At 45.4% G+C, this 15,274-nt stretch overlaps 2 protein-coding genes and 1 pseudogene across 3 annotated transcripts; all 3 read right to left on the reverse strand.

Moving 5' to 3' along the window:
* Window positions 1-991: 991 nt before the first annotated feature.
* On the reverse strand, window positions 992-5,634 carry LOC120708133 (annotated as a pseudogene). The gene is made up of 4 exons (XR_005689234.1): window positions 4,680-5,634; window positions 3,101-3,964; window positions 2,602-2,745; window positions 992-2,488 (listed from the first exon to the last, which is right to left on the reverse strand). The product of XR_005689234.1 is annotated as a triacylglycerol lipase SDP1-like (transcript).
* Window positions 5,635-6,664: 1,030 nt separating this feature from the next.
* On the reverse strand, window positions 6,665-7,776 carry LOC120708135. The gene is made up of 4 exons (XM_039993247.1): window positions 7,397-7,776; window positions 7,226-7,275; window positions 7,016-7,097; window positions 6,665-6,932 (listed from the first exon to the last, which is right to left on the reverse strand). The coding sequence occupies exons 1-4, from the start codon at window positions 7,653-7,655 to the stop codon at window positions 6,886-6,888; spliced, it is 438 nt and encodes a 145-aa protein (XP_039849181.1). The 5' UTR covers window positions 7,656-7,776; the 3' UTR covers window positions 6,665-6,885.
* An 878-nt stretch (window positions 7,777-8,654) lies between these two features.
* LOC120708136 (mitochondrial import inner membrane translocase subunit TIM50-like) lies at window positions 8,655-13,702 on the reverse strand. The gene is made up of 10 exons (XM_039993248.1): window positions 13,223-13,702; window positions 12,970-13,058; window positions 12,386-12,422; window positions 12,158-12,219; window positions 11,948-12,061; window positions 11,627-11,733; window positions 11,455-11,530; window positions 10,581-10,737; window positions 10,360-10,462; window positions 8,655-9,138 (listed from the first exon to the last, which is right to left on the reverse strand). Exons 1-10 carry the CDS (start codon window positions 13,479-13,481, stop codon window positions 9,093-9,095), a joined length of 1,050 nt encoding a protein of 349 aa, XP_039849182.1. The 5' UTR covers window positions 13,482-13,702; the 3' UTR covers window positions 8,655-9,092.
* Between the last annotated feature and the right edge of the window lie 1,572 nt (window positions 13,703-15,274).

Consider the following 15,274-nt stretch of genomic DNA (forward strand, 5'->3'; position numbering starts at 1 on the left):
TGCTGATTTGTTGTGAGAAAAAAATACTGCTGTTGGTTGCTGGCTGGTGCTGGTTTGGTGTGAGAGAAAAACACTATTGGCTGGATGCAGCGAACACTTGTGGGCTATCTGGTTCTCAAGGAGGAAGGCAATCCATGAAGCTGTGTTCCAGAGTCCATTGTCCACCCATTGTTTTATCAAAAGATTCATCGCGGACCTTGAGTTGACAAAACCCAGGCAGCAAGAGAAGGTGGACCGCTGCAGGGCCACCAGGGGGATCCCTCCTCCTCTGCATTTTGCAAAGATAAACGTGGATGCAGCCAAGTCAAAGAACTCAAGTTCAGCTTCGGTGGCGGCAGTTGCTCGGGATATATCAGGTTTCTTTCTGGGCGCATCAACTGTGGCCTTCACCGGTGTGTCCGATCCGTTGAGATTTTAGCATGTAGGGAGGGCTTGGCACTAGCAAGCGATCTCCTCATCTCAAAAGCACGAGTGGCCAGCGATTGTGTCAATGCAGTTAACAGCCTTCAGGGTGAAGGGATGGGTCAGTACGGCCCCATTACTCGAGAGATCAAGGCGACCATGTCAAATTTTCAAGCGATCGAGTTCGTCCATGAAAGAAGGGAGTCTAATCAGGAAGCACACAAGCTGGCAAGAAGCGCCATCTACGATTCATTCGGCCGCCATGTTTGGCTATGTAATCCGCCTGAAGGCGTTTGTACTATGATACTATCTGATTATTAGTGAGTTTTTCCTACCCCTAAAAAAAACTACCACTTCCCAGCAATGGGATGCCAACTGAGATCAAGCCATCCAGCTCTCTCCTTTTGGACGAAGCAGCATAGACTACAACTTATCGTAGCCCCCCCCCCCCCCCCCCCCCCCCCCCCCCGCATCCTGGTGTACACATCACATTCACCAGGAAGGCATATATATTAGACAGAAAACCATACTGAATTGATTCTTGTGCTATTAGATTTACACCATCGTCCATCGCGTAAGAGAGAAAGGCTTGGAGTCGTTCCTGATCTCGTCACCATTGATTTCACGCCTTTAGGATGACAATACTTTCCTTAGCACACCAGCGGCATTGCTGCCAGCAGGGCATGGATTATGGCTAATCTTTTTGTATCAGCATCCTTGTACATTGAAGGCCCTGGTACATATTTGGTTCCTCAATCGAGCCAAAGCCATTAGATCTTCCCTATTACATAACTTGAAAAGCATACAGTTTCTGCACCCACTTCACAATAACTAGCAAATTGTCAAAACGCAAAACAACATCTGCTGTCTTAGGATGAGAGGACGTCTCCTCATGAGTAGCACCATAGACAACTCTCCACCCTTCCTACCAGCTGAATTGCCATCAGGACATTCCATCTTTTGCTGCTTCCAGTTCTGTTTTCTCTGAAGATCCTTCCTGCAGGCTATTTTCTGTGCTGGCGGTGGCCGGGTGGATCTCTGTACATATATCAAAAATTGACGCAGCTTTTGGTTTGTTGGTGTTTCTTTCATCATCATAATTTAAGGAAGAGGGACGATATACATTTTCTTCCAGTGAGGACCCCTGATACTGTAGATTATTTCTTCTTGTGGGATCGGATGCTTCATCATTAACCACATTTAGTTCCATGTCGTCGTCATCAGAAGCTAACCAGCCATCAAGGCACTCAATCTGTACTGTTTCAACATCTGGTTCCCGAGGAGATCCTTGAGACTCAACTCCACTACTAGACCCTACAAGAGTATCCCTCCTTACAACATTGAACAAAATACCATTCTCAATCTTTTCAGGCTGCAACAGGTCACCTTCAGAAACCACGATACTTGTTGAAGGGCCAAATGTCGTTCTAGGGGTAGTAGTACCATGAGTATCTAAACCTGAATTGTCCAAGCTCCTATCAGTTGCTTCTCTACTAACTGCCTGAGCTGCCAAGCTACTAGCATTTGGTGTCACAAGATCAGATTCGTCTTCCCTCGATGGAATTGCTCTGAATTCTGTGTCAATCTCAAGATTCTGAACAAAGCTGATGAACTTGTTGGCTGAGGCTGTCCTCATAAGAGGCCCACCACTTCTTGTCCAAGAGTGTAGATCTATACTCTCCGATTCACTATCACTGCTGTCATGTGCAATTCTCTGGAGATACTGGTTTCTGTTAGATAATGCAGCAACTCCTCCAGGTCCTTGATGATTTGTACGAGTAGGAGATGTAAGAATTTCTTCTTCAAGAGAACCAGTTGAATTCTCTCTTGCTATGAGATTCCATGATGGAATCCTCCTCGATGGGCAGAGCCTGATTGTACGACCATGTCCTTGTGAGGCAGATGCTCTTTCCGCACTCCTCTTTAGCCTACGCAAGTGGTTCAGGAGGGCAACACATTCATCCAATGCAAGTTCAATAGCACAATTCGCCCTGATGGCTGATAACTTTTCCCAAGTGCATCTCCTACCTTGGTTTGCAGCCTTCTGAAGCTCAGCATAAGATGGGTTCTGTATCATCTTGGAATACTGGTGACAGAGCGAAAGTAATCATGTAAATATTGCATCAATAATTGACATTTGCATGTAATATTAAAAGAATATTTACATGAAAGGAGAGAGGAAATAGAAATATTGCAGACCTGTGCAAGAGTGGCTGGCATAACGACTGTGACATCACCTTCCCAATCTTGAGCGAATAATTTGGCTAATCCTCCTAACGGAAATCCAAGTTCCAGAACTTGATTACACCTATGCTTAACTTCCATCTCAGCAAGTTCAGCGAGCTAAATACAAGAAAACAATAAGCACACATATTAGTACATCATAACATGCCTGCCAGCTAATGCTTTAGTAGCATGAACTACAACCATGTCATATTTGTAGAAAATAATTCTAGCTACCCATTACTGGGTCCAGTGGTATGTAATGCTACTGAGCCATTTTCATATTACTACCAATAATGTATTAGAATGAATGCCATACAGCAATTAAAGGGAAATTAAGAATCATCTTTACATTCTAATATGAACTAAAAGCCTGTCAAAAAAAATGTTCTCTCTACACTGCAATGGAAAATAAGAAAGTAATAATTGATAAAAAGAAAGAGTGTAACATGGAGGAACTAGCTATTTGATATACCTTGGCAGCAAAGCTTCCTCCATAAGCCCTGACGATTTCCTTTAGTCTCAACAGTGGAGCTATGTGAGGATTGGCTTGGCTAACTATAAAATGATTCACATTGAATAGTTCCTTCAACTGCTTGATGGGCAAATCACTTTCTAAACTCCCATCTCTTCAGCGCCGGGTTGTGGCACCAGTACGGTCCTCCATCCCCAATAAGAATGGAGCATGGAAAGGAATTGTTTGACCAAATCTATCCTTTGCCATCAATTCTTGGGCCTCAAAAAGTCCAGGAAAAGCACATGAAGCAGTTACTGCACTCCAGATAAGAACATGAGGTGATGTTAAATAGTTCAAGCATCGAGGCGGCTCATGTTTCCTTGGAGAACACACCGTGACAACAAGAATCCTGCCAGTCATGTCATAAGCTTCTTGAAACGTCAAATTGCTGGTAAGATTTCTCAAAAGCACCTGCAAGTGCCTAATGTCATGAACAGCTCCATGTGTCAAAATTCTTTTAACCACAGGAAAGATCCCACCCATTTGGTCAAAAAATTTCAGGGAATGCCACTCCTCAAAAAAGCTCTCCAGCTCAGGCCACGACCTTGTTGCTACTATAGAACACATTATTGAGCCAACACTTGATCCTGAAATTATCCTAGGCAGAAGTTTATGTTCTACCAAGGTTTTCACAACACCCACATGAAATGATCCTAATGAAGCACCTCCGCTTAGCAGCAATGCTGTTCTACCAAAGGCATGTCTCGTCTCATGCATAAATGCGAGCTTCTCTTGGAGTGGCAACTCATCTGAATCTGAATCACATACCATTTTCAGTTGAGTTGATACCTCCTCTATGTACTCCTTTATGAGTCTAGGCACCTGGCCAGTAAGAACATTATAATTAAAACACATTAATGACTAACATAGTGCTACACTTGTTTCAAGTTCGAATGGGTGAACAAACAACTAAGAAGTACAAGCACAACATGGTGACCAACAATGCTCAAAAGATGCAATGTGTTTATGCTGCAATTTCATTGTTACTTGTCGATTGATAGTGATAACTATAGGCTCGATCATTTGCACACCTTAATGCCAGGCTCCCTCCATTCTTACATATTTGACATTTAGGGCAAGCAAATCAGTTCATTTTTTAACTAATTAGCTTGTCCTGAAAGTCATATATATTTAAGGATAGAGGTAGTATTTGATTACTTGATGTAACTCAGAAGAACAGGATAGATAACTACTACTTGTTCAACCTTTTGAGCTAGTTACATATTCAGCAACCAAGTATCTCCCTTCATTTGGTTAGGAGCAGAATCTGACAAGTCAAGTCTATTGATCATATTTCATATGTACAAATGGGTACTGTCCGTCCCAAATTAGATTGACAGATCTGTTCCGATATGCCAAAATGAGCAGTCCAATATTCAAACTACACCAAAATTAGCTAAATCAATGTGCCGCTTCCTCCTAGTTAAATTTGGTTTGTGGTTTGTTCAGATAAATAAACTGCTATAAAATTGATAACCGAACCAAATTGTCTCAGAGGAATTTGGTTCGATCCATGCGATGGCAGAGCATTACGTACCTGCAGCCTCCCTTTGTGCAGTTCGGGATTGCACATATTGCCGAGGTTCCTGAGCAGGTCTGCGCGCATGCAGAAGACGATGTCCCTGAGCGATCCCTCCTGGCGCCGGTGCCTGAGCTCGCGGAGCTTGTTGCGGACGAGCTCCTCGTCGTAGAGGTCGGCGTCGGTGGCGCGGCGCGGCGCGGCCTCGCGCTCCAGCATCCGTGCGGCGTGCGCCCACTCCTCGTAGGTGAGCGCGGCGCGCATCATGTTCCGCCAGAACTTGCGGCGGTAGGCGGACTGCACCCGCGCCCTGAGCCCGGCCCTGCCGCGCCGGCCCCGCAGCAGGAGCGCGACGGCGCAGACGGCGAGCAGGATCCCGCGCGTGTTGTCCCGCGGGTGCAGCCACGCCGCCGCCAGGTGCAGCGCGGCGCGCAGCGCCGCGGCCAGGCGGTGCCGCAGGCGCGCCGCGGAGCCGCAGAGCAGCACGCGCAGCGCGACGGCGCGGCCCAGCGCCGTGGACGGGCCGATGGCGAACGCCCCCACCGGCGCCTCGCTGGCGAGGTCATCCATGCCGGGCAATGGATGGCACAGGCACGCCGGGAGCCACCCGGTCACCCCGCTCGCGGAGGCCCCGCGCCCTGGATCGCAGAAATCGGCTCGGATCGGCGCGAGAGCTGGAAGGTCGGGGAGGGCGACGGTTGCTTGGCTACAGCTATCTATCTACGCACGGGGGGCATGGGCGCGTGGCGTGTTGGAGTTTGGCAAGTCGGGGGGAGCCGAGGCGGGAGGTGACGAGGAGGCGGCAGCGACCAGCGAGATGGGGGATCGATCACAAGAGGACGACGAGGCGTCGTGGGCGCGTCACGCGTGGGGACAAGGGGGGAAGGCCCGGCGGCGGCGTCCGAGTCAGAGAAACGGGCGAGCAGATAAGGGGGAGCGGGAGAGGTTGCGCGACGTATAAACGAACAGGGAACAACAGCTTACCCGCGGCCACGGCACACCGCCCCCGCCCCCGCCCCCGGCCCGACCTGCAGATCCCCAGCTGCGCTCTGCGATTTCAAGGATGGGCGCGCCGCGCGCGGCTTCGATCCACGTCGCGTTATGGCCGCCAGGGTTTTTTTACCGATCGGTCATCTGAAACCCCGCATTCGCTTCGGCTAAACCGAACCAGTTTGACCGGAAACCAGTAAAAACTGGTCAAATTCAAATTTCAAACTATAGATGCCAGTTCAACCGCTTTCCACTGGTTAACCGACCAGTTTGACCGGTAAACCGGTCCAGTTTGAGTGGAAACCGGTCCGTTAAAAAAACCAACTTTAGTTTAAAATTTGAATTTTTGTATATAACGTGTTTTTAGTCTAAATAAACCCTCCAACCCTCTTTTGTACTACTTTTACATTAATATAATGTATAACATATTTTACATTGTATTTGTATATTTTTGTATGCACGTTTTTTATTTAACTTCAAATGCCCGTAAAGTATAATAAATAAACGAATATTTAAAAAAAATTGACACCATTAGACTCGTCGCAACTTGAAGTTAATTTTAAATTTTTTTTAAAAAATTTTTCATTTTTTTGAATTAAAATTTAAATTTAAAATTTGGATCGGTTTGTAGCTGCCCCCAAACCGGAACCGATCCGGACCCAAACCGGTCCGGACCAGTTCCGGTTGGTAAATTTAACCCTCGCGGCTTGGGGGAGACGGCGGGGAGAATGGTGATGGTCGAAGGGAGAAGAATGGGGAGAACGGCCGCGCGACAGGCGCCGATCTGGGAAGCCGAGCAAGGGACCACACGTGCCATGGGCGGTGGCTCGCGAAGTTTGACTTTGGTGAAGTCACGGCTTGGACATTGGAGCGTCTTGTGTTTGTGTACCGTCCGATCAAAACGCGATGAAAGATCAGGTGACGCAGTAGACGAGCACTGCCAGTCTGATCCCATACACGGTTAAGCTTTGACCGTGCACGGAACGCAAAATTGAGCAGCACTCGGACGTGAGTGAGATATCCCAAACGGCACCGATTTGGCTGTGTGCAAGTCGAAGGCATACACGAGCAATTCTACATGCCTATACTGCTTGGTTTAGTGACAAGACACTTGAAGCACAAAGTAGCTCAACTTGTATCTCACAAATTTCCCTATATCCCCATATCCATCTTTAGCAACAGCGCTAGTAAAAGTACCGATGATCAGGGGCCAGGGGGCTAGACGACAGCGCGTTCAGCCCGTGAAGAATCTTCTCCAAGACTGCCATGGAAGAAAACCACCTATACGGAAGAAACACGGCAAAAATCTTTGTCAGATGTTCTTCGACGCTGAAGCTAAAGTGGCACTGAAGCATTGCACGCACCACACCCCTGGCACCGAACGTAATAGTCCTTCTTCATTACCAGGCCAGAACCTCCACAGACCTCACATTTCTTTTGCGCGAACTGAATGATCCGGGAAAAAAAAAATCGTCAATTGAAGGACGGTAATTAAAATGTTCTTCTATACATGATCAGCGATAGATTGACAGAAATTCAGTTTGTGATCAAGGTAAAACAGGCCCAGCGCATACGATTCTTTTGCTGAACTCGATCCCTGCAACGACGAAAGGCGTCACTCCAGCTGCAAAAGAGGACAGCGGCGAGCCGGTTGCGTCAGGGTCAGACACGACCTGGAGGAGCTAACAGGCGAGAGGCGACTAAAACTCGATAGGGTAAACGAGGCAACATGTGTATGGACTCACCTACGGCGCCGACGACGATCTGCCACGTGACCTGCTGGGGCGGGAGCGGGGCATCGGCGGCCGCGGCGACGGCGGCCGCGGCGGAAGCCCCGTCGACGGCGCAAACGCTGGTGGCAACCCCTCGGCCGGCGGGAGCCCGCCTGCTGATGCGGCCTGTCGAGGGGAGGAGGCCGCTGCACCTGCACCGGCCGCCCGCCACTGTCAGGCCCGGCAGCGGACGGCCGCCCGGCAGGCACGCGGGGTGTGGGCGCGCCTGCATCGCCACGAGCTTAGCTGCTGCTGTGCCGCACGGTCCGCCGCGAGCGCGACCCTCTGGTACGCCACAACCTGTGTGAGATGGTGGGTCGCGCGAACGTCCACCGGGATTTTGCGGCGAACGAGGGACGCGGAGTCTGCCACGCGACGCTCTCACGTCCACGATAAATACGAGGGTTAACTCGTCAGTCGTCACCGTTTCCGTCCCCGGTTCCAGACCGGGCGTCCGGGCCCTTCGTCAACCTGCTTCTGTGATAGCACGGGGACACTCATCAATTTCATCCGCTATTGCAATTCGCGATTGGTCTACTTTACTCGCTCCTGCTTGTTAACTTTGTTGATGTGCTCATCAGTCAACAGAGCCACAGTGACCCCGAGCGCTAATCACTTCTGTCTTGGATCAACGTAAATGCATTTTAATATCAAGTGAGAAAGATAGATGTCCAGGAAAAACGGAATTTGGATCTGATGTGCTTTCCTAGCCTAGTGCTTGTTTCCTGAAAAAATCATCCTCAGATCTGACTAAAAGATGGGCGCAGAATACTATCAGATATCATATCATACCTATTGCGCACACAACAACCGGTGGTGTTTAGCAGTAACTGAATATGTATAGTACGGAGGTATGAACGAACTAAACACCAAGTTTCGAATTTTGTCCGAATTTCTAGAAATTCTAGCATAACATGAAATACATCATTTTCAACATACACAACAAAGGCTTGGTTAAGTCTTGCCTACTTGTCTGTCAGAATTCATTCAACCTAGTGAAGACCAAATTACGAAACATTTAGCAAAATTAATGCGAGTTCAGCTAAATATAGTAACTACCCTGTCGAAGTAAAGCAACTTAAATCTTTGCGTGTCACCCTACGAAGGTAGAAAACAGAACCTATCAACTTACGAGAAGTTAGCATTAAGGAATCTTACCCACATTTGACATTTACCATCTAATGAGGCCCAGAATAGTAATTACCCACGAAACAGTTTGAACTCATCCACAAGTCATTATTTTTGCAGTTCAACTGGTACATTTCACAAGATTGCAACAATCAACAGAAATATTGCACTGTCACCAGTCAAAGAAGAAGGCCAGCCTAGAATGCGTGCAGTAGATTTGTTGAACAGATCATAATAGCTTCTGCATATCTAAAACCAACGCAAGCGAATCTGCCATACATATACTTTCAAAATGTTGGCCAAGACGCCATGTCATGGGTGATACCAAAATTCTGAAAAGGTTCTAGTCAAAAAAAGAAAATCCCAAAAGGTTACATTGATATCACTGTAAGGCACCCATCAAAATGGAAACATTTATTAAAAATTGCCAAGGGTGATCTCTCCAAAAGTTGACAAATATTAATCCATGGATGATGGATTCATTCACTTCATTTGGATTGAAGCGCCAAAAGTTTGATGTGTCTATAGAAGTATGTAGTCATCATCGCCGCCATATGCGTCCTGATTGCTTTTGTTCTTGCATGCGCCTGCAAAGTTACATTGTCGGAAATTGTTAAAAGATTAATACAAGTTCTAAATCAACTAAAGGAACCATGAACTACCAAGTGAATTAGAAAAAAAATGAGAATCCTGTTACATAATTTTTTTTTCTATACCACCACCTCCTCAGTTCAAACTTCACAGTATGATCTACTTGTATATCATTTACCCAGCATGTTACAATCCTTGGGGAAACAAATGTTGACTATGTTAAATTACCTTAAAAATCAACACACGACCCATAAAAGTAAAAAAGCTGTCTTGCTCTTACACCCACGATCCATCTTGTTAGCTTTTCGAAAAGGAAAGCTTAGCAGCAATGAACAGTCAAACAACCAAACACACTAAGTTACAAATTGCCCCATGCTTATTGTAAAATAAAGGGGGCATTTGTGTTCTTGCCCCTAATTTACATTGAATTGTGATTGTACCCTTGTTTTCTTTAACTTTGTGATTTTACCCTTGCTGTTCACAAGTCAACGCGATTTTGTCCCAAGCCAACGCGATTCTACCACTAGTCAACAGTCAAAACAGGGGCAAAATTGAGTTGACTTATGAATAGCAAGTGTAAAATAAAAAAAGATAAGGAAAACGAGGGTATAATCACAATTGCACTGCAAAAGGGGCAAAAATACCAATTTCTCAAAATAAAATATACAATTATCAACCAAAAATAGGCTCCTGCCATGTTGGGAGATGACAAAAAGGTGCGTTGAAACTAAAACCAGAATGATTGGTCAATTAAAATGTATAACAAAAAGGTGCCCTCAAACCTAATACCAGAATGACTGAGCTTATGAAATTGTCCCAGTATGGTCAATGATCTTATGAAATTGGTAGATCTAACATGGTTTCTGAGACACAAGACAGCAACTTTTAGTCTCATGCAGCAGCAAACAGGTTTGCCGAACAATTAAGATCTCAAAACTGAATGAGGTGATTATATTCAAATAAGGAAATCAGGTGATTCTATACTCCCTCAGGAAAGTTTGCACAAAAGTAAGAAAAGCGCGAGACCCAATACAATGGCATATTTTCCACAAACTACTTTCATAGGAACTGTGATCAACTGACGATAGTTGTAGTTATGACTCATGACGACAATTTATTTTCACAGGAGCTACAACTACTGGGTACGCCAAATGCACATAATGTCATCCATTAAATATAAAAAAGGGGATAGAACTCATAGGTAAATAATCACTTACCTTTGGTGTTCCTTAGAGCGCTCAATAAACTCGGCAGCAATGTCACTACCTTGATAGGATGCAAGAACGGCCCTGATGTCAGGAGGTCTTGCCATAGCAACATCTACAGAATTTCATAGGTTTATAAAGATTGCAGAAAAAGAGAGAGAGGGGTTAGCAAACTAAAAAGATGGAAACACCAAGCCATACAGGATCAAAAGGTCAAAGTTTCCAAGGCTTACATTCTAGAAATGGAATGAGATCAAGCAGTTGAGTGTCATCATTTTCAAGCTTCCAAGGCTTAATTTGCACAGAATTTTCAGGCTGCAGACTTGACTCCAAAGCATGAGCACTGATATAAATAACTTGAGCAGGATTTCTGTTCAGCTTCGATAAGTCCTAGTAGTTACACAATAAAGTAAGGTTTGGTCTTGAATCATGGCAGAGTAACACAGTGCCTCATACAATGTAGTAAGTACAATAACTACATATGAATAAAGTTATGAATAACCACTGGAAAAAGCACTCAATGGGGGATGATCAACAACGAGCAACTGATGAAAATCGGATTGGAGATTGTATCAAAATGAATGAAATTACTTGACCACCTAGGATTATCATTACGAATAAACTTCCCCAGTTTTTACTTTAAATAGCCATAATAAAAGTACACAGGACTTCTGAGTTCTGACAACCCTACCCTTCCAGAAATGGAAGCTCTTCTTTTACCCTTTGAGCACGCACACTTAGATAAGTTTAAGCAACATAATTAGAATAAATTTTAGCAACTGAAACAGGACATATCATCTTAGTCGGAAATAATTTCATGGCTTGCAACGGAAAGTGGTCAAAGAACAGTCAAACCCCAACCCATCTTTAGCATGACGGGAATATTGCACATTGAAAAGATTCAACTATCAACATAGGACTTGAAGTAGTTATATATACAAGAAGATTCAAAGATGTTGGAACTTGTGATGTTACTACGCCCTCCATTTTCTTTTATTTGGCATCCTAAAATACGTGCAAAAGGATATAAAATGTTTAAGTACTACAAAAGGATCAATATACGATAATTCACTTTGCTACTAGAATAGCAGGCAAGATCTCACATACCCGATAATGTTTTCCATTTTCGTACTTAGTTGCAACTCTTGATAGCCTGTGCCGAATATTGACCTTCGGATCCAGCCTATCAACGACAGGATCAACATACTGCACATGTAACAAAGTTCCATCCAGGTCACATTTGATACAAGTGAACAACTGAAAGTTCTAATAAACTTACCATACTAAGCTGATCAGAATACACAACAATTTCATAAAACTTCCCAAGATGTTCGAGAAAGGCGTCCACTCCTGGCCTCTTAAATGTCCTCCATCCTCTCTCTCACGCTGTATGCATGTTTTTTTAAGAAAAAGTTTGATCAAGCAGTCTCCAAGCCTCTCAATCGTGCGGGTAAACATATGAAATGAACACGACAGAAAACCACAGGAAAAATTAACAATACGTTTTCAAAATGAAAAAAAAAAGATTTTGGCTCATATTGCATATACAAGATGTCATGTAACAAAACTAAAAAAGTTTGTATGAAACACAAAAATTCACCTTCCAATCTGAGTATACAAGAGTCTCGTTGAGATCCAGAACTAGGGTCAATACATGCTGTTCTTGAGGAGGACGATCTGGAAGGAGTTTGTCTGATACTGGTTCGCTAAAGCCCTATGGTAAATATATATCAGTATGCTTATGGACATTTCTTCACGATATCCAACATGGATCCACTGAGGAAAAAAAGTTATACCATTTATTACTGACCCGAATTTGATCTTCAATTTGGCTCCTGACATCCAGGTATAGCTCAATAGCAGCAACAGGAGCTACAAGAACAAAGCATACAATTCTGAGTAATAAGGGGCCAGGGAAAAAGATCTAAGGCATCCAGTACACAATCTAAGCAGGCAGTTAAATTGAAGGTCTAACTGGTGGCAGGTCAGGAGCAGCTAAGATTCCAGAGGCAGTAAAGAAGTATATAGTAGTCCCTACCTTTCATAGCTGCTGAATAAGCCATAGCCTGAAACTTCTGCAGAGAAGAAAAATAATTCATTTATTATATGGTTGAAATACAGTGAAAACTATTACCGCCTTTAAAACACTGCACAGTACTCTCAGGTGTTCTCCTATGTACCCGGAACGCAAGCATACCATAGAGCATCCTTTAAACATTTTATCATCCTATTATATATTTATATGTTCAAGTCCTCGAAAGGGAGGAATCATGTAATACTAGTTTTGGAAGGAACAATAAGTGGGAGAAAATGGCAGGTGATATCTCAGGTGGTGAAGCAGGATATGCACTAAAACTGAAGCGCTCCATATGCAATTTCAGCACATGCAAATTTCTAGCCTAGAAATGCAAAACTTGCTGCCAAATAGGCACCTCAACAACCTGAATAGTACCATGATATTGGAAAGTCCTTAGTCCTTACCAATCAGATCTACCATAATCAGAGGTCACATTTCCTAATTCCCTATAAATAACTTCATAAGGCACTGCTGCTTGTGACTTTGTACGACTAACGAAATATCTCTAGCGACAGGTACCCAAACTTGACATGTTGCAGAATTACCTCGAAGCCGGACACGTCATCAGGAATGGGATGCTTCGATTTCTTCCGGAACTCCCATGTCATCTGATCCAATTCCTCTAGAGAATAAGCTACACACAGAAAACGCACAATAAAAAAGAGACAACGAATCACACACAGACACAGGACGCAAAACAGAACTCAGGACGCAATGAATCTAAAAGGGGGAGCGAAACCGCGAAGCTGAGAATCTGAACCACCAGACCCAGCGCGGCGCAGGGATCGGGAGCCGTACCGTAGCTGGCGTAGCCCGTGGCGCCGACCGCGGCGGACACGGCGGCGAAGGCGGCGACCTTGAGCGTGCCCCATGGCTTGCGGGCCACCGGGGGCTGCTGGGATGATGGGTCCCCGGAGGTGGACGAAGCCTCGGAGGCGGCGGCGACGGCAGCAGCCGCCGGCGGCGTGGAGGAAGCGGCGGCGGCTGCAGGGGAGGCGGTGCAGAAGGAGAGCGCGGAGATCCTGGGGAGGAGGCGCGACCTCGCGACGCGGGACATGGCGCGGCTTGCGCGAGGGGTACGGGATGCGGGGTCACGTGGGTAGGGTTTGGATTAGTTCCGCCCCGGTTCGCGCGGAGGGTTTAACGAGGCGGCCGAGGGGCCCGAGAATGGTGAGGCGGATAGCCGGACGGGTGGGGGCGATGGCGATGGAGAAGAAGGCCGGGTGGGAGAGTGGAGACAGGAGTACAGGACACAGGAGAGCGAGGCTCTGGGCTGGAACTGGAAGAGTCCCGTACGGCCCCACTCGTCAGACGGGCTGGCATATGCTTTCGGATGGAGGTGCGTTTCGGGCAGATGCTCCTGGTCCTGGGGGCGAACAAAACAACCGTGGAATTTCTCATTCCGCTATGCCAAGGCACGCTGCGATTAACGGCGGCGTAATCGAGCCGACGTGTCCTTCCTCTTCCGCTGGAAAACTTTCAGAATTTCAGACTTTCCTTCTGTTTTGAGGATAATTTCAGACTTTTCTGTGCCTTCTTGTACCAACACTAGCCTGCATATTCGTGATCAGACGGTAATCTGTTGTCCTTGTAGTCTGCTACTTTCTACTACTATCTTGTTTAATGGTCAGCAAGCAAGCGTGTGAAATTCAGAATTTCATACCGAATTAAGCTAACTTGGTCGGAGCAAATTTAACCAGTAGAAATAGCGGGCTAACCATGCCAAACACAAATGTGAACAAAACTAGCTCAGAACAGTGAAGTCACCAATTTAGTAGCTCACCAAATAACCACTAACATGGGGAACTTAAGACGTGTCATGATCAAGTAATTATCCAGCCCTATAAATTTCGGGGGACTGTGAAATACATCCTGTCTTAATTGAAGATGGGGCAGGGCATGTTGTGCCTGTTCCTCTAAAAAAAACTGAAATACATCCTCTATATGTTGTATACGACCTTTTAAAGGTATAAAATTGCATATGGTTGATATCATTATTTGGATGATAAATAGGTTAGCCCGCCACCCCACTCAAATAAGTGGTCAGTGGTGACAAAACATCGTATCTTTTGCACATGAAGTGATGCGATTTCTGAATAGTGCAACTAGATTAGTTTTAAGATGCCAAAAATTGACATTGGTGCACATGCATTCATGGTGAGCCACGGCCGTAATCCAAACAAGCCCTTTATACAAACAGAATGTTTTTCTGGGCCCGTTAGCAAACACATTTCTATTATTCACGTTGTGCGCGATAATGCTATATATTTTAGCTATCCTAAGGCCAAACCACGTGGATAGGCTAAGACTTTGGTCCATCCAAACAAACTACTTGCTATTTCGTTTGAAAAGAGCCATACACCTAGTCTTGTAGTTCAATGCGTAATCTTGTATTGGTATCCCATGATTATATCGCTTTTAAGATGAAAAAATTTGGCGACAAGTTTATCAAATATGGCCTACGTCAGTTACATTGACAGTGACATCAGGGGTGTAACAGTGGCTGCCAATCAAATACACGCATACTAGCACGCGGATCACCGTGACTTCAGTTTTTTTTTAAAAAAATCTCACGTTCATTGACCACTGTGAGGTGACCGTATCAAGTAGTGCCGTTCCTTCAGAGTTGAAAGCATACTAGGAAGGATGGCGCGCTACGCTGCGCCCGTCTAAACAGACATGACAGGATGCTATCTACGGCTCGTGCAGGAAACGAACATGAATCCTGGGAGAAGAACATTCAGGATTGAGGGGCCGTACATTCAGGATTGAGGGGCCGTTTAGTTCTCAAACCAAAATTTTTTGGGTGTCACATCAACAATTTGATCAGGTGTCGGGAGGGTTTTTCGG

This window comes from Panicum virgatum, chromosome 5K, assembly GCF_016808335.1.
Source record: "Panicum virgatum strain AP13 chromosome 5K, P.virgatum_v5, whole genome shotgun sequence".
Taxonomy (NCBI): Eukaryota; Viridiplantae; Streptophyta; class Magnoliopsida; order Poales; family Poaceae; genus Panicum; species Panicum virgatum.